Source organism: Cinclus cinclus, chromosome 4 (genome assembly GCF_963662255.1).
Source record: "Cinclus cinclus chromosome 4, bCinCin1.1, whole genome shotgun sequence".
NCBI lineage: Eukaryota > Metazoa > Chordata > Aves > Passeriformes > Cinclidae > Cinclus > Cinclus cinclus.
Genome location: NC_085049.1, coordinates 49745180 through 49763747, shown reverse-complemented (window position 1 = coordinate 49763747; position 18568 = coordinate 49745180). Strand labels below are relative to the sequence as shown.

The following is an 18568-nucleotide window of genomic DNA, read 5'->3' as shown; positions in this document are numbered from 1 at the left end:
TGCTCCTGGGAGTTAGCAAAGCAAGAGCTACTGCCTCATTCCACCTCCTTTCTCCAGTTGCTAATTTCAGCTGTACGACTTCTGCAATTTTCTGCAAAAGTTCAGCTGCTTAAAGTGTTTCTCCTCTAGGTCTTTAACATTCTTGGGAACTAACTATGCAGCTATGCTGATTAGAAGATTAATTTCAGCAAATGCTGCTTTTCATCTTTGTGTGCTTCTCAAACTTCTATTCAAATCTCTTGTCCAAGTGCCAATTAGTCCTTGAAGCACACAAAAACTGACCAGCAGTAGATAAAAGATAAATCCAGAAGGACCTTATTGCTTTCCACAGGCACCCTGCTCTTGGCATTAATGCTACAGATTTATTGGTAGAGAAGTTATTGTTATGACAGCATTTTGCTTCAAAATGTCTTGTTTGCAAGATAGTAAGAAAGCAGGTCTGAGGGTTATGAAGTCCTATATGGAAAGCAACTTTGTAGGCTAATTTACCTGTCACATTGCTCTTAACGTTATTTGAACACACTTCTGTATCTTTAACAGTTTTTTTAAATGTCATAATTGCATGAATGTTGTCATAGTTCCAAATGTTTATTTCTTCACCATTTGGGACTATGAATCTAATATACAGTAACGTGACTACTTAAGGGGAGCCATTACACTTTATGTCAACCCAGCTGCTATGCAAGTACATAAAAATTGCATAATAACAATCCTGATGTTAATTTTGATTTTAAAAACTGTTTGCAGGAACTATTTCTCATCTTTTGATATTTTAGCTAATTGAAACATTTTCTTGTCAAGATAACCAAATATGCTAATGTTTGTTGTTAATTAGATGAATTTGTGCTGAATTCAGTTTATCAGAAGTGGGTGGTTCATATATACATTATTTTAATTCCACTAATTTTAAAACAGCAAAATATATTTTTTATCTGCTCTGAAAACTTTTAATGGCAATTTTTACATAGCTTCCCTAATTCCCTATACTAAATATCCTTGCAGCTGAAAACTTTTATTCATGTGAAACCTTGAACGGCTGTACTTTCAAATCCTCTGTGGTAGACAAAATAGTGGATGAGGAGAAGAACGCTACCTTGCCCTTTATCCCAGCATTCCAAATGAGCCTAGGGTGCACAGGTGCTACACAGGGAAAGTAAAATAGGACACCATTCTTCACTCAATCATTTATTCCTCTACACCATCATCTACCAAAGAGAAAGCAGCAGAAACTCAGTGGAGCTCTGCCACACCTTTCTTGGATGGCAGCTGACCACCTTCCTTTCTCTTCTTGGGGACAACGGTAGAAAACCAGAAGGCTGCCGACAACCCTCGCAGAACTCCAGTAAATTCCACCTTCGTGGATGGTCTTTAACAGGCGCCTCCCTGTTCTCACCAGCAGCGGCTGACCTACAAGAGGCGGCGGCCACGCGTCTGTGACCAACCCCTCGCGGCGGAGAGCTGGTGTGTGTGCATCCTTTCTTAAGGATGCCCGGCCGAACATAGCACTTAGGAAAGAGATGATGGCCGGACTGATGAGGCCGACGCTTTGGTCCATCCAAAGGGCGGCTACATGATACGTCCCTTAATCCAAGGCCCTGTACAATGCCAGGAACGGCCTCTCCCGGCTCCGCGCGTGGATTTTCCTTCCCCGCAGGCAGCCTTCGGAGCAGGGCCTCACCGAGGCACACCGCGCCCCGTACAGCTGCCCAGGCCCGGCCCGGCCCACCGCCCCCGGCCGGGCCGCAGGATCCGGCCCCGCCGATCCTCCCCGCCCCGCGGCGCTGCGGAGCTCCCGCCCTCGCCCCTCTCCCTTCCTCCGTCGGCAGCTGCGGCATCCCTGGGGCGGCGGGACCGGCGGCGAACCGCGCCCCCCCCCCGAGCACAGCCCGGGCTGCTGCCGTCTCCGCGGTGCCCGGTCTCTGTCCCGAGGCGAGCGCGGTGAGGCGGGGGCCGCTCGCCGGGCCCAGCTCCTGCAGCACAGCAGCGATGCCGGCAGCCCGCGCCGGGCCTCGCCGGGCCGCCCTGCGCCCGCAGCATCGCGGCGGCCCGTGTGCGATGAGCCGCCCACCCTCGGGCACCTTCTCCGCCCCGCTCGCCTCCTCCTCCCACGGAGCCACCCTCCTCCTCCGCCCCCTCTCCCTGCCAGCCTCCTCCCCGCCCTTCCCCGCACTCCACGCCGGTGCCGGAGCCGCGCGTCATTCGGGCTCCAGCCCCGCCGCAGACATGGCGACACTGACAGCGGTCCAGCCGCTCACGCTGGACAGAGGTAAGCGCGGCTGCCGCCGCTCCCCGGCCGCGCCTCCCCGGCCGCCCTGCTCGGGGGCCACCGCGGCAAGCGCCGGGTCTGTCCCCGCAGCTCCAGCGCGGCGGCGCTCCGGCTCCGCAGTGCCCGGGGCCGGCTGTAGCGGCGGGCAGCGGGGACGCGCCTACCCGCGGGGCTCGCTCAGGTGGGCGGAGGGAGAAGGTCTGAAACGGAGGAGATAAAACTTTATGCGGGCAGGGGCCGGGATGGGGCAGGTACCCCACCGCCGGCAGCGCAGCGGTGCCGCAAGCGCAGGACGCGGCTCCGCGGTCAGCGCTCCGGTCCGGAGGCGCTCCTCGGTGCCGCTCCGCCGTCCCCGCCCTGCGAGCCTTCCCCGTGGCCGCCCCCGGCCGTGGCTCGGCGCCGAGGCCCCCCGTCGCCACCCCCGCGGGTGTTTCGGCAGGGAATGCTCGGTGGCGGGGCAGTGTTCGGGGAGCCCGAACCTCCCGACGAGAGCGTCGTTTGCCGGCAAAATGCGGCTTTTTGGGGGCTTGCGCGGGGTTGTGCGGGGCGGGGATCCGTGACTGCAACTTGTCCATTCGCATGTAAAAGAACGGTTCTGCGTATTCCCGTGGACAGCTACTCGGTCCGGGTGGGGAGAGCGTCGGTGTTTGGGTAGCCTTGAGACTGTGTCCGTAACCTTATCGCGTAAGACGGTGCTGAAATCTTGAAGTTTACGATTAAACTTTTGCCTCCAGGCTGTAAAAATTGAAACTCTCCCTTGCAGTGCAGTTGTTCCCGTAACACGGTTTAGATTTCTGTGGGTTACTAGGGAGAGCAACTTTGCTCCTACTGCTCCATCGGGTAGAGGTCCATCAGCTCCCAGTACGGCATTCTGAATTGCCGACGTGTCCTTCTTCCTCACTTGCATGCAGAGGCTCCAAGAGGCTCCCAGTCCCTATAAATCTTGTACTCTTGAAAGCATAATTGAGGCCAGTGCCTTGGTGTTTTAAATGTTTGGGGTTTTTTCCTAAAGGACTAAGAGGACTAAGATGGGTTGTTGAAGTAAGATGGAGATTTTTTTTTTTCCTGTGAATCCTATGCACATGAAACACAAATTCAGTTTGAAAATTGTAAAGGAGACGTATGCACCTTTTCTAGAACCCAGTTGAGAGGAAAACAGCCTACAAAGTACTCCAAATACAGTTTGCTGGGCTTGGATTCCAGCATTAGTAGAACGGGAGAAGCTAAAGTTATTTTTACTGAAATAGCAAAGTGTTAGCCTGCACTTTAAATTAAACTGCTCAGAAATCCACTGTATAATCTACAGTTTCACCCTAATACTGTTTTCAGTAAGCAGGACAAATCTACTTTCTGGCAATGGGTTGAACAGATGGCAATCCATTAGCAAACCTGGATTTCAAAAGAAATATTACTATTTCAGAATTATACACCCCTTTTTGTAAAACTATGCTTTAAAAATTCCATAATACACAAAATGCAAATTAGTCCTAATTTAAATATAAGCATCTGTTGTCTGTGTCCAGAATATGCCTAACCATTTGGCAGGCATACCAGTGTTGTAGTCTCCCTGGTTGTCTGCCATGGCTGGTATTAGTGTGAGTGAGATAAAACATCACAGAATGATAGGATGTGATGTGCAAAACAAAAACACAGGCAAGAGGAAATAGATTTAAACAGTGCACCTGGCTTGCAGAAGGCCATTTCGTCAGAGGGATGCACTTCATCACTTGTAACATGCTGCTGCATCAACTGTAGAGGATAGGCTGAAGCAACTCCAGAGGCAACTACTGCTTCCAAATATTTATTCTGTAGTCTTTCTTTCACAGTCATGGGAGAGGGAAAGTTCTACATAGTGAGATTTTCTGGATTCCTGTTGTTTTGGTTAAAGCAGATGAGCCATGTTTACTGTCACTATGCCTTGCCACTATGCCTTCTCTGCTGTGGTCTAGGCATAGCCTTGAAAAGTCTTGTACCTTTGTATACATTTCACGATGTCCCCACAGGGAGCTCAGCACAGCAAGAAAATAGGGTGTGTTTCAGAAGAGGTGGTATTGTTACCTGTGTGTTTCTGGGGAAATTGCTGCATGATCTCTGCCCAGGAAGTGTTCTGCATTCCTCCTTGTTATGGGTCACTGACATGGTAAAACATCATAAGGAGATTATATATATATATATATATATATATATATATATATATATATATGTGTGTGTGTGTTTTAGAAATCTGAACTACGCTCTGACATGGACAAAATATATTGACTGTATTCAAGTACATAGATGGGAGCTTTCTTAAAGCCTGATGTAAATGTCATTCAAAACCTGTAGAGTAAAATGCATTACCATTTAAAGGTGAAGGGCATGGTGTGTGTGAATGATTGAAAGCCAATTATATTCTGGAAGATTACTTCAGTCCAAAGCACAGGAATTAATTTCCTTAATTCCTATCATCATGTGCCTTTCTACCTGCACAAATGTGTGCAAGTTCCATTAGGGCTCTTTAATATGTATAAGAAGTTCACAAAATAATGGAAATTTTAATCACTTACAGTTTAATCTCTAAGGCTTTTTGCCTGACCTTTGCGTGGTGCTCTGTTGGAAGAACGGGAAGAAATCAGCAACTGTTTCAGGAAGTAAACCTAAGGCACTGCAGTGAGGAGTGGTACCACTTAGGGGAAGGTGGCCCCAGCAACTGGGACCTTTGGGAGAGGAAGGTGCCTGCTGGGTGTCTTCCAACAGCCAAGTGAGTCTTCTCTCTGAGAAAGTGCTCCCTTCCTACCTTTATTGCAAATGTCTTACACCCTGAATCAGTAGCATCCCATCAGTAATCTCTGGTGTCCATCAGAGCTAACTGGTGGAATTTTCCAGGCAGGTTCAAAGCTTAAACCTTCAAGATATAGGAGCTATACATTGTTTCAGGTAAAGACAATGTTACAGTAATGTCTAACAAGCAAAAAAAAAAAAGGCAAACTTGGGATTTTTTCTTTTAATTTTACATTCAAGGTTATGGATTTTAAGTACATTCCCAGCTTAATTTATCTCCATGAAAAACCACAAAATAGTCACTTCAGTCCAAAAGAGAAATGTTTAAAAACACCTATACAGTTACTTTTCACTTCTTCAACAGGTATGTCTTCAGTAAGAGCTTTGTTGACGCTGACAGACAGCTCTGGTTGCAGTTAGTTGGCATTTTCCCAGTGTTTATTTGTATTGGCATACCTCTCATCACATCTTACTGCCTTTGCCTCTCCTCTCAATGTTCTTTGTCTTCCACAGAGCCATTGCATCACCCTACTCCATGACCAACAGTAGCTGCCTTTCCCTTTATTATCCAGAGCCCCAGGTCTCCCTAACACACTGCCTTCTGTTGCCTTGCTCTTCTCAAAGCCCTGGTGCAGTTGACTCCATTGCTCTGTGCGTTGCCCTTAATCTTTATCCATTTTCACTGGAAACCCAATTTCCTCCTCTAATCCTCAGTTCTTCTGCTGTCTGGTGACTCTCAGCACCTCACCAGCCTGCATTTTCTCAAATGCTGCATACAGCAGCAGCAGCAGCAATGTTCTGCTTTTCTCCAAGTGCAGTGTCATCTCCCCCAACCAGTTTAGCCTCCTCATGGTTATATGAAGTCATCCTGTGAGTTCCTGTGTGCTGCAGGTACACGTTCTAAGCAATGAGACATAAAAGCAAGCTTATTGTGGGTGGGATGACTTAGACTGTTTTAACACAGTCTGATGAAAGAATTTTCTACAAGTACTGTACCTTCCTGGAAATATGTTAGAAGGGAATAGATTTCTGTGCTTCCCTTGGTGCACATTTAAGGAGTGGTCATATGGAGGCCTGCAAATTGAAGGAGGCATCTTTCTAGCTATGCATTACAGATGTTCCTCTCTATCTGAACTTTTTATTTGACTAATGTCTGACACATTTTTTTATAAACCTTAATTCAAATTTTGCTTGTATTTTTCACTGCTTCAAAAAACTGCTTCAAAAGAAAACTGACCATGTGTTTTCTCAAACTGCTGCAAAAACTCAGTCCCAGTTCCTCTGAATAGGATCATGGAAATAGCAGCTTTAAAAGGGCACGTTCTTGTTTTTGATGATACACAATTAGCATATACAAAGACCACCTCCTGATCAAGAACAAGGTTGTCTTTTTATATGAAGGGGGACTTTCAGCTACCTTTTGTTGATAATCCATGTCCTCCATGTCCTATGGTTTTCCCTATATAGGTGCTATTCATGTCACTGATGGTTTCACTTCACTTCTCAATGTGACTGGGGGTAAAAGAAGAAATTTGAATAGACTGAATATACAGTGCTGATACTTTAATCCCTGTGAAGTTTCATAACAAAATCATAGCTATTGGCTATTGACAAACAAATTTCTCTTGATTTCAAATACGTCCTTGGAAATTGAAAGATTTCTTGCCGTTTGGCTATAATGCATAACTGAGTTCTGGTTTTTTTTTACAAATTCAAGCAGATATTTTTCTAGTGGAGTGGGTGTCCCAAAACTTCCTGAAAATACATTATAAAGCACCGTGTTCAGTGACAATAAATGAGAATATCAATGGGCTTGGAATTAGCCCTGTTAGCTGTTAGACAAACTTCAGATGTGGTAGTAGATGGCACCTGACCATTAATATGAATGGGTACTTGCTAGCTCCTTCCTTTTTCTTGATCTCTTCTTCTAATTTTTCTTCTCACTACATCCACATAGCCTACATAATTGGGGATTTTTTCCCCATCTGTGCCTATATATATGTATAAAACAGAAATTGTATTGAATATAAGTTGCATTAGATTGTGCATATATTATTATAATGCATATTACCCTGGAAAAAAATAAAACATACTCGTCAGGAAGAGAAAATCAGATTCATAACGTGTGAAATACAGTCCTTGACAGGGGAGCAGCATAAAGCCAGATCTCTTTTGCACAGGGTGAAGCCCTGTGGAGCAGTGCTAAGTGATGTGCTGTTCCCTGCCTGGCTGCCTGTCTGTCGTGGGGATGTCTTCTCTTACTCTTCAGCCTAGCATGCTAAAATCGAAAAATCCTTCTGCAAGTGCCACACACTTCAAGTCTTACATTTCTCTTCTTGATGTGCCAACTGAGGACACACAAATAACCAAATTCATTCTTCCAAGGAAAAAAAAAAAGCTATTGTTTGTAGGGACAGGAAACTAAGTGACAATTCCAGTTTCAGGCCAAAATGTTTGAGGGTTTTTTACATAATTATTGTACAATTTATTTGATTTTCTAAAAATGCTTTTTTCTGAAATGATGGATTAAGGTAAGTTGATTGAGACAGTTGGTTGTGGGTGTTGACTGGGGTGACTGCTTTATGAGGATCTGTGCAGTTGAAGCATTGGTTAGTTCAGTGTGTGGTTCAGCTGTGCCACCTGGAACTCTAGAGCTGTAGTGGAAGCAAATACCCTCTGTCATGTCATGGGAGCAAATACATGTCTGATGTTCATGAGTGGTGTAAAAAACCATGGGTTTAAAATTTAGTACGCATGTCCAGCTTAAATGTCTCTCTAGAACCCTCACCTGAAGAGGTGCTGGGACACATGGGAGCCCTGTGCAAGGTAGGATACGCCTGAGGTGGCTGGGCACCTGCAGGAACACATCTTTTAGGTTGGGCTTCCCCTTGTAGGTAGGGCCTTGTCCTTCAGCCCAGAGTGATGCCTGGTGACATGAAAATTGGGAGCTGCACCTGTATGTGGACAGACGGAAACGTCTACAAAACTCATGGAAGCTTTTAAGTCACCTTTGGGAAGTGCAGAGGGGGAAAACTCTGAATTCTCCATTGCATTTCCTTCAGAAACATGTAACTAATAAGAAGGCAGAGTCTGCAGAAGATGGATGTGCTGTCAGGACAGATTTGTGAGGCACCTTCAAAATCGATGGCAGTGCAGGGACCTTGAATTCTTCCTGCTCTCCCTGGATGAAAATGTTCTTCAGACATGATAGCAGTGAATGAATCATTTTCGTCTATCTGAATTTATCCTCCATAGAGGAAAACGGTACGGTGAACTCACGTGTATCCGGCTTTTGACCCCTCTAAGAGCACCTGCTGTGGCATGAGCCTGCACAGTTGCAAGATTCACCACTTGCAACAGGTTGCAAGAGTGTTAGTGACTAGAAGGCATGAGGGGTACTATTTTCTATGCTGTAAATGTATGCTATTTACAAATAATGTTGCAAATGAAGAATTTGCTTTCTAAATAGCATCACTATGCTAGGTCATACATATTTCAGTTTCACACTGATGCCTGAGAGACAGTTTCATAACTTCAGAAGAATGTATTAATCTTCTCATGTAATTGTAAATAAACAAATTTCTTAATTCTATTCTGTTACTTGAGTTGGACTTCTCTGATGATGTTACCAGAAAGAAAGTTTTTTGGAAAATGTAACAAATGATGTAATCAGCTTTTTGCATAAGATTATTTGCCCTTTGAGTTTGCAAATATATGCCCATTTCTCCTTAACATAGATGACCTTCATGCAAGTGCAAAAAATAAAACTACAAGTTTTTGTCTGACCTGTGTTATTTGAATACATAATACTGTTCTTGAAGGTGATGCAATAGAATTTGAAATATGAATTAAGTAGAACTAATAATTCCAGTTACTTGTTAGAGGCACAAATAATGAGAAGGAAGGATTTAAGAGGAGACCAAGCTAAGTCAGGTAGTGTTTTGAAGCAAATAACTCTGAATTTATGAGTCTGCCTTCCTTCACATGGAAGACAGATTCACAAAACATTTTTTTTACATGATGCATTTTTGACATTTTTAAAAGTAATATTTACTAATGTGCTGTGAACTGTACATGTATGTATAAATCCAGGAATTTTGAAAGTTAATCTCATCTTAATCTTCTTCTGAGACATTTGCTGAAGAGTCAGCATCTGAATGAAAAACATTCAACTGTTAATTCTCTATTCAGATGAGAAGATTTGATTGATATTTTTTACATATACACACATTGGCTTTTAATAACAATATTTTCCTGAGTGTATAAACCACAAACTTGGATCTTGGGGATGTGAAATAAAGAGGAAGATGTATGTACATATTTGAGAACTTGTTTTACCAGGGTCCAAAAGGGAGTGGTTAAATAAAACTAAAATTTTACAAATCCAACTTAGCTAAGCTACCAGGAAATGCACATGGCTTCTCATATTGTGTTGTTGCCTTACTGCTACTTTACTAGTAATTATAAGAAAAAAAGAGATGAAAACATCTTGATTAGAAGAAGAGAGATAAAATCTTGATTGGAATGTCATATCTCAAGAAGAGATCAGAGGATGATTTTCCTTTATTTTTTAAAAGATGGAACAATGACATATCCATGAATACACAGAGCATCAAAGTATTGATTTGTTTCTGTTCAAACAGGGATAATTATAGAAGAATTTCCTATTTTGCGGAAAATAGGCTCTTAGTTTATTTCTCCTGAACCAAAGTTACATTTTACTGGGTGTTTTCGATAAAAGCCCATGTTTAATCACTAATCCTTCACATCCAGTAACTCTTTAATTTTCTATTTCAAGCATGTCTTCTGAAAACGTAAATCTCCTAGACCTTAAGGAATCAATTCCTCTACAATCAGTTAAGCACTGGGGAAGAATGTACTTGAGACAGATTAGGTGTGTAACTGTGGCCATCAGCAGCGGTCCTACCCCTCAGAAATGGTGTATCATCACCTCTTCTCTTTTCAGTAGACTTGGCAGCTGTGTTTTTGTGAAACGGTACTTACTGAATCAGCACAGTAGCAAAAAGATAATATAGCTGTTCTTTGTTACAGAGAGACAGACCAGAGAAACTTGAGAGGGCGTCGTGGCTTTCAAATCTACGAAGCAGTCATTGGAAAAATAGGTGGTTGTATGCCTGATCTCCTCTGTAGCCTGGCAGTCTTGTAACATGATAGTAATAGCTCTGGAGTTCCTATACGTCACCTTCTGCATTCTACTGGTACAACTACGTGAAAGTGTGTGCCCCTCACATCTTAGGTAGATAGCCTGGAAAATCAAGCTGCAACCTGAGAGGAGTTCTAGAACTCCTGTTTCAGTTTTTGGGATCATTCAACACCTAGGACACCAAGCAACAGAACTGCAAAGGTGACAGTGAGCTTTCTGTTCCAAGGTTTTGTTCGTAACTTGCTGCAGCAATTCAAAAGTCACAGCTTTCTTCAAAGATCATATTTATTTGAAAATTGAAAGCTAACAGTGGCCGGTTGTTGAAATCCGCTAGCAGCTAATCTGTACTGCCTCGTTTTTCAGGGATTTATTAACAAAGGATTTTATTTATATCACTTTCTTCTTGCTGTTGTCGGTTTTCACCTACACACTTTGAAAGAACAGGGTTTTTTTTTCCTTTCCTAAGAAATTACTAGAATGTAACCAAGTACCAGAGAGATGCAATCTGCAAAAAGCAGTATTGTTAAATCCATTAAAATGTAAGACAGAATATTAAATCTCTTCTCATTACCTAAATCTACAAATAAAGTGTCAAACATGTGAATATAATTATTGTGTTGCACCCTGTTTTGCACAAATTATGTATTTTCACTGCTGTCTCATTAGACTCTCATACCATGTAGAAAAACAGAAGATAAAATTCTGATTCTAGACTTCAAGTGACAATTTGTATTGTCACTATGCACACTTGCCAGTAGCCCACAGCCATCTTTCTCATCTTTCTGGTAATCACATGAAGAGATTTAAGGCTAAGATTAGCTGGAGAGATAAGAACTGAGGGGAGGCAGCAGGAGACTCTAGTAATAACATACGAGCAGGAAAAAAGTGAGAGTTACTGCTTTGGCTCAACACACAGTGCCTGTTGTGAAGGAGAATTAGCATCCCTAAGCTAACCCTACCTCCCTTTGTGAGACACCTGTTGGGTCCTTTTTTCTCCTCTTCCTGTCTTCTTCCCTGCCAACAAAAATCTCTGTGATGCAGACTAAAAACACATGCTGGAAATAGCAGTGTGGGAAAGGCATGAGGTTGCCCATATGGCCAATAGTTTTGTTTCGTGATGCTCACACAGTGTGTATAAATACTTGATTTTCCTTAGGCAGGGGAGCAAGAGAATGGATTTTAGCTAAGAGAAAAGTGTGTTGTCTTTCCTTCTATTTTTCTTTGTTCAGGCTAGCTTATTCCTTATAATAATTCCTGTTTTCTGCTTCTAGCTTAGTCAAATTTTCAATTCCTTCCCTGATTTGTATTGTTTTTCCTCTATATATTTGAGTTTTAAAACACAAAAATAAATGTTATGTCCAAGTCCTCAGGTTATGTTAGTGTATCAACCCTTGATCTGGAATCGGAGCCTCTAAAGTGTTTACATTTGCCATTCCAGCCAAATGTCCAGAGTGCTTTTGTTTAGTTTTTAAAGGATAATTATAGAAGAAGGAGTTTAAAGGAGCTTTGTGCCAGCACGTGAGCAGTGTCTGCCGACGCAGAACTGATCCTACAAGTTCAAGCGATGTGATCAAGAGACAGAAGCTGGTGAAGTTATCAAGGCATCACTTTACCTGATGTTTACTGCTAGAGAAGGCAGCAGGCAGCATTCTTGCTTTCACATAATTCAACTTGTAGGAGCTTAATGAATTAAGGCCAGCAGTATTCACAGTACTGAATTTCTGAGCAAGTTACAGCTGTCCTTCAAAGGATTTTTTTTTGTTATTTCCCACTTTCAAGAAGGCGGACAGAGCATCATTTCACATGTCATATGTAGGTAAATAACTGCTTTTAACACCTGTGATCTCTATTTTTTAAATAAATGCTTTCAGAAAGATTGAGAATTTAAATAACACAAAGCCAGAAATTACAGAATACCCTGCTTCCTGCAAGAAACAGTAAATAATAAATGCTTGTATATTCCTTATATAAATAATACATACTTATTTGAATACAAAATAAACTTTAAAAAACCTCTTGTCTTTTTGTATCATATTTGTAGCCAACTATATTTGTGCCTAGTCAAAAAGAAAGGATCCGAATCATGTCTCAACTGTTCTTTTTGTCAGTGTGTGGCTAACTATAAATCATAGTTATGATCAGAAAGAGCAGGTATGATGAAACATTATAAAGTCAAAACTACATAGAAAGGGAAGAAATTTTATCTTTTAAAAAAGGAATTTTTCTTTCCTTTCCCTCTACAGCTAATTTAGGGAAAAATACTGAGATTTTGTTTTAAGTATTGCATTAGGCAATACCATAGTTTTCAGTGCTCTTTTGTTCTTTGCGTTTTCAGCTTTATGTTTTGATCTTTTCTCTTAAAGGATAATTTGGTTTCTTGTTTTCACACTGATGCTGTGTTCAGTGTCTTCTATACAAAGCACTGAGTGCTGTCAAACGTAAAGGGTTGCTGTAGCTATAATTTATCTTTCTCACAGATGGCAAAATCTTCTGGTGAAAATTTTCAAACTTGTATTTATGCACCTCCTCATTGTGATTGCTTTAGAAATTGCAATGAAACTAATAATTTGGAAGAAAAAATTTTATCAGTGTTTAACAATTATTAGGATTTAAGGTTAATTTTAAATGTTCATCTCCAAAAATTCTAATTGCATGATTGCCGTTCAGGCCTTGAATTAAGCCAGTGAAGCTTATCTTATTGAAATGATTCTGAATTATCCATTGATTTTTGCTTTACTATTCTATGATTCATTATTATTTCATTAAAAATCAGCACTGGAAATGTGACAGTACCATGACACTTTCTCTAAGTAACTGTTGAACCCTTAATAGCTCTAAGTACTCTACAGATCAATCTCACACATGCACAAGCAAATCAAATCTGAAATTGTTGATAAAGATGCTCCTGTGACTTATATGTGAAGGCTTCAAGGAAAAAACTGGACTAGTTCTATCTATGTACAGTAATGAATATGCTAAGAAGATTGACCAAAGCAAAGCAAATACAGTGCTCACAGTTGGCCTTCGTGCTAGGTTAAGGCTACGAAAACACCTATCTGAGGATAAGAACAGAAATCACTAGTCAAAACTTAGTAGAGTAAGAAGCAGTGCAAGATTACTTAAGACATTGTAAGGTTCAGAGAACACAGCATATTTTTTCGTTTAAGGGAACCTTTTGAATGTTGTGTTTGAATGAGCTAAGCACAGTATTCAGGACCAGTTTGCCTGAAATGTCATCATTTCAGTGTTTGCCCAAAACAGCCAAAGTGACTGAAGAAAGTTCTAAATGGCTTTCATGGTGTTGAGGATACTGGAGAAGTCTCAAAACAGTTTGCTGTCTGTGATCACAGATGGAACTGCTTCCCCTGCAAATAAACTTTATCCTTTCTATAAGTTATTTTGCAAAACAGATCTCTCACACCAGCCTGCCTTGTTCAGGTGTTGCTGCCGAAGCTGCTGGAAGACCCTGTGATATGTAACACTGTCCTAAGTTGTGCAGCAGTTGGGTCACAGGCTCTGTGTCTGAAAAATGGACTGAAGCAGAGAACTTGAATTCTGAGGCCTGTGGTGTGCCTGAAAAGCTAGAGCCCAAACAGAGTCTGTGTGTGGTTTAAACATATAGACTAAAACAAGGTCTGATGAGTAGCCAGAGAAAATGAGCCTGCCCCAGGCATTGGGGGAATGTACGTATAAACTAATGGGGATATACCATTAATGTATTTGAGGGCAGTCATCTCACATCAGGCAAAATGAGACAACAGACATATACTCAATTATAGCTTATGATTTCCTGACTTTTTTCTTACACATTAAGAAGAAAAAAAAAACATAAAATCATTAGTTAAGTCATTTGAGAAAGCTTTAAATCGAAACCACATTGGCCTGCCTTATAATGACACTTCTCTTGTCTAATGTAACTCTTCTGAGGTATGATGTCTCCTGGACTGCATGGAGATAAATTTGCATGAGTCTTTCTTTATATATCTGGATAGATATCTGTATCTACTGATGTATCTATATTTATATCTAGTGATGTAGGTATCTGATATGTAGGATGCAGGCATTAACATCTGAGGTAGTCTTCCTTTATAGTCAACAAAGGGACAAGGCACATCAGAGTATAATTCATTTCATGTAAAGTAGGTTAGATGAATTGTGGCCTCAAAGTGTCTGTTCTTCCTCATTGACTGCAACAACAGTTGAGGGTGAATCGCTGAGCTCTCAATGTCTACGTCAAAAGTGTGGCAGCTGAAATCCTCACCACAAGATGAGTCACGAGAACTCTGTACTGTTGTTCTTTGTTAACATTTTTATTTATGCATTCATAGTAATGTTTAACCACAGGACTGTAAAGTGACAATGCATTAAACCTGTAACTGCTACCCATATCATCTAAATCAGAGTGTGAAAGCACTGGTAGTATTATTCTTGCTTAATCTTGCTTCTTCTTATTAATTTGAATAGAACTTAGAGATGCATACTATGAAGTGTTAAATAATATTGCTGTCTTCTAACAGTTTAGCTCGTTGCTCCCTGTACATCAAGTGTGATTTACCATGGTGAAGTACATCTTTACGCTTACTGATTAGCTTGAAATTTGGGGCAAGACAAACATACCAATTTAAATGAAAAAAAAGGTTGCTTTTCCCTCAACATTTCAAACTGTCCAGGTTAGACTAAATAAATATACTAAATCAATGGAAGGATTTCTGAATTTAGGAGAGCACTGTGCTGATAGCGAGGCACCAGAGAGGTGAATGGAAGCATATTGGACAGTCTGGTATTGTAAGAGCAAGATTTGCCATGTTGCATAAACCAGTGGCTGAACAGCAGAACTCTAATAATACAGAACATTTTCCAGAGATAGACACTGAAATTTTTCCAAAGCTGGTGTTTAACCATGAAGTCACATAAATACTGTGATACAATGTACTAGGGCTGTTGGCTGTGAATTATGAATGAACTTTGCTAATCACCACTGAATTTTGATTTTCCAACCATTGCTTACCTGCTGTCATTTGACAGTGTTTGGCGAAGATTGCTAAAAATAATAAAGCATCATATGTAGGCCTGTGAAATTATGATAAAAAGTTGACTGAATAACATTAAGAATTCTGGAATGTATTCTCATGAGCTTAAAGGAATAACTCAACCTGAATGCAGGTATTAGAGGAAGAAAAACTATTGGCAATTACAAGGACCTGTTATGTCATGCAAATTCTTCACCTTCAGCCTGATTAAAGGTCTTCAGGCACAACAGAATAGAGCATGCAAATTTCCAGGATTATTATTCTGTAATGCTGTGGTGAAGCTAGTGAATATTTTAGAGATTTACCAAGTATCCTGTCAATTTGTAGTGATGTTTTACCTCATTGAGTTATCAAAGGCTGGTGTTTATGCAGCACATTTACTTTTTCTAGTAACTAGCATACTAATGCAGTGACAGTCTCCAGAATTAACAGGTATGCGGCATAGAAAGATCTCAAGAAGATGAGAAACCTGTTCTCTAATACCTTGATAATACAAGAGATCAGCATATTTTGGCTTTGGGAGCAACCCAGCAACTTAATTCTAGAGTACTTACCAGAATAAAGAAACACTGTGTTTCTGTGTGATTACTGGTTTGACCTCAACTGATATAACATAGCATTGCAGCTACTGTTTAATTGCCCAATATTCTCTTAAGTCAGAGGATAATATATTTATTTTAGAGATGGCAAACCAGTTCTCTCATAGACTAGTACAAAAAAGGAAGGTTAGATAGACACATCTTGATAGATAATTTTGCAGTATAAAACATGCACATACCTTCTTTTTCAAAAGTCACACAAGTATTAAATGGGACGCATTTAGCATTAATAAAATACGCATTAGCTAAAATAATTTGCTACATTTTTCCCAATAATTTTCAACCTGACTAAACTGAAACAAATACAAACCTAGCACAAAATCTACCAAGTCAAACCTCAGCCTTGACAGCTTACAGAGTGTGCTGAGGCCTGGTGTACTCAATTTTAGTGGTAATGTAAAAGAGCACCAAGTTCAGACCAGCCAGGATTCATTCTGTGGATTCCTAATTTGCTTTCAAGTTGTAAAAGCTGTATTAGAAAATGCATTTGCTTTTTAAACATCTACCAAATAAAACAGATCAGTCTACAGTGTTCACTAGAACAAAAGCCAGCAAGTGAAAACCATAAATAACAGAACAAAGAGATAATGACAAAGGTCAGATGACCTTTTTTCTCAACTGCACTCAGCTGTATATATATGTATACATGATGTATGCAGTGTTCCACAGCAGAACAGTATCCTGCTACTTCTATGTCCTAGTGCTTTCTCCAAGGGTTTGTATAGTAATCTTCTGCTTGTGTCCTGCTAGCAGTGCAACATAATTCAAATGAATATACAGAAAGAACACTTGAAATTAAGATTTTTTTTTCTGAGAGTCGTGCTTTTCTTCTGATGAGTGCACTTGATAAAATACATTCCACCCACCCTCAGCTCCCTGCCTTCTCTGTGTTCCACTGATAAACATGATCCACCACACTGAAAGAGTATAATTCCTGAAAGGCTGTAGGCAAGCATGATGGTGAAAAGAAAGAAGAGGAATGACTGTTAAAGAGAATGGGAGAGAGAAGAATTGTGCATATGTCTGAGAAAAAAAAAATGTGCTAAGAGATGGATTTAATAAGGGGGGGTAAATAAGTGCATTTTCCTTTTTAGATGTACTTTGTATCATAGAATAAAAAGGAATGATTCTACCTATGTCATCAGTCAATTCCTACCAGTTTGTGGACTATGAATGGGTGAAATGATGATAACCACATCAGCATGAGTTTCATGTTAATGGAGTTCATATTTTGGAAAATCTTTGAGAGTAGGCAAAACAATCCATTTCAAAAATAAGTATCTTGGCTACAGGAGAGGACAAATACACAGAGCTAAAAAGTAAGGATGATTCATTTAAATAGAATGTGACTAATTTTAACATAATTCCAGTAATTTTTAAAATATATTTCTATGTAAATACACACACATTCTTTTCATCCATTTGGCCTTTTCACAAGTATGTAAGAAAATGGTATTTAAGAACAAATCCTTGGTGATAGCATTTACAAGCAAAACTAGTTAGATTTATAATTAAAAGTGGATTGGAGACAAGAAAATTATCCTAGCAGTATTTGTCAAACATATGACAGTGCCCTCTAATTGACTTCAATGGGGGCAATATGCTATATTTAATAGCATAAAATATATGCTTTATTTAATGTAACTGCTATATGCTTTATTTAATGTAACTTTAAAGTGTTACTCATTGCCAGTCATATCACTTCTCTGAGCAAGCACTTACTCCAGTTTTAGCTGGAGCTCACCTTAACAAAACCATCAGGAAGAAGCCTGTGCATCACTTAAGGTCTTGTGCACTGCTAAATCTCACTTTTTAACCTGTCCTGAAGTTTCCCCTTCAAAGTTATTAATGGGAAGGGAATACAGCCTGTTTCATGAGGTCATATTTTATCCACTCACGTTTTTACATTTTAAGCCTGCTCGAAGTAGTCTGTGCAAGACTACCTACAAAGCATCAGCTCATAACCGGCAGCTTTAGCCCTGAACATTCGCCTCATTTTCTTTCTGTGATTTATATACTGCTCTCTCTTCTGTGAGCAATATCCCACAAGTTACTGCCAAATTGAGCGAGCTATGTGGTGACAAGTGAGTGGTGACAAGAGAAGGAAGACTGCTTATAGTTACTGAATAGGATAGGTGAATAATAAATCAAAGCAAGAACTGGGGAATCGGCATTCATGTATTTTAACACGCTGGATGAATTTAGAGGTGTGAAAAATCAGAGTACTTTGGGGATATTCTACTTTTGTTTGCCTCCACTTCTGAGTCAAAAAGTTAAGTAATCTCATATAGTTGTCAATACAAATGACAATTTAAGTGGCCAGTTTTGCTTATGAAGCTAAATAGTAAACACCCATGCTGGACTTTTCAACCAGAAGATGAATTCATTGTTTGCACTGTAACATTCATCACTTTAAGAGTGATTAATTATCATCTAGAGTCTGACCTATGCCCTAGGGAAATCTTTAGACCTGTACTTAACTCTTTTAGATTGATTAATGTACCTAAAGCTTTTTATGTTTCCCTCCAATTAGTACAAATTTTTCATCTGATATAGTTTATTTCAGGACTACAGAAATGTGAGCTGTTTCCCAGAACTTCCAGGTGTGGTGATAACACTTCAAAACAACTGCAAAATAGCAACCAATCTGCCATCTGTGGCATTATCTTTTACAGCTCTAGCTGTAAAGTGAGAGGCAAAGAGTTCAAAATTTACCTGAACTGGACTGGATAAGACCCTAGTCTATCTG

At 40.5% G+C, this 18568-nt stretch overlaps 1 protein-coding gene across 1 annotated transcript in view; it reads left to right on the top strand.

Moving 5' to 3' along the window:
• Positions 1–1986: 1986 nt before the first annotated feature.
• Positions 1987–18568, top strand: part of LIN7A (lin-7 homolog A, crumbs cell polarity complex component) — a 44074-nt gene continuing 27492 nt past the window's right edge. Inside the window, exon 1 of the mRNA XM_062491229.1 lies at positions 1987–2266. Coding sequence (XP_062347213.1) covers positions 1987–2266 — 280 coding nt within the window. The remainder of the gene's footprint in view (positions 2267–18568) is intronic.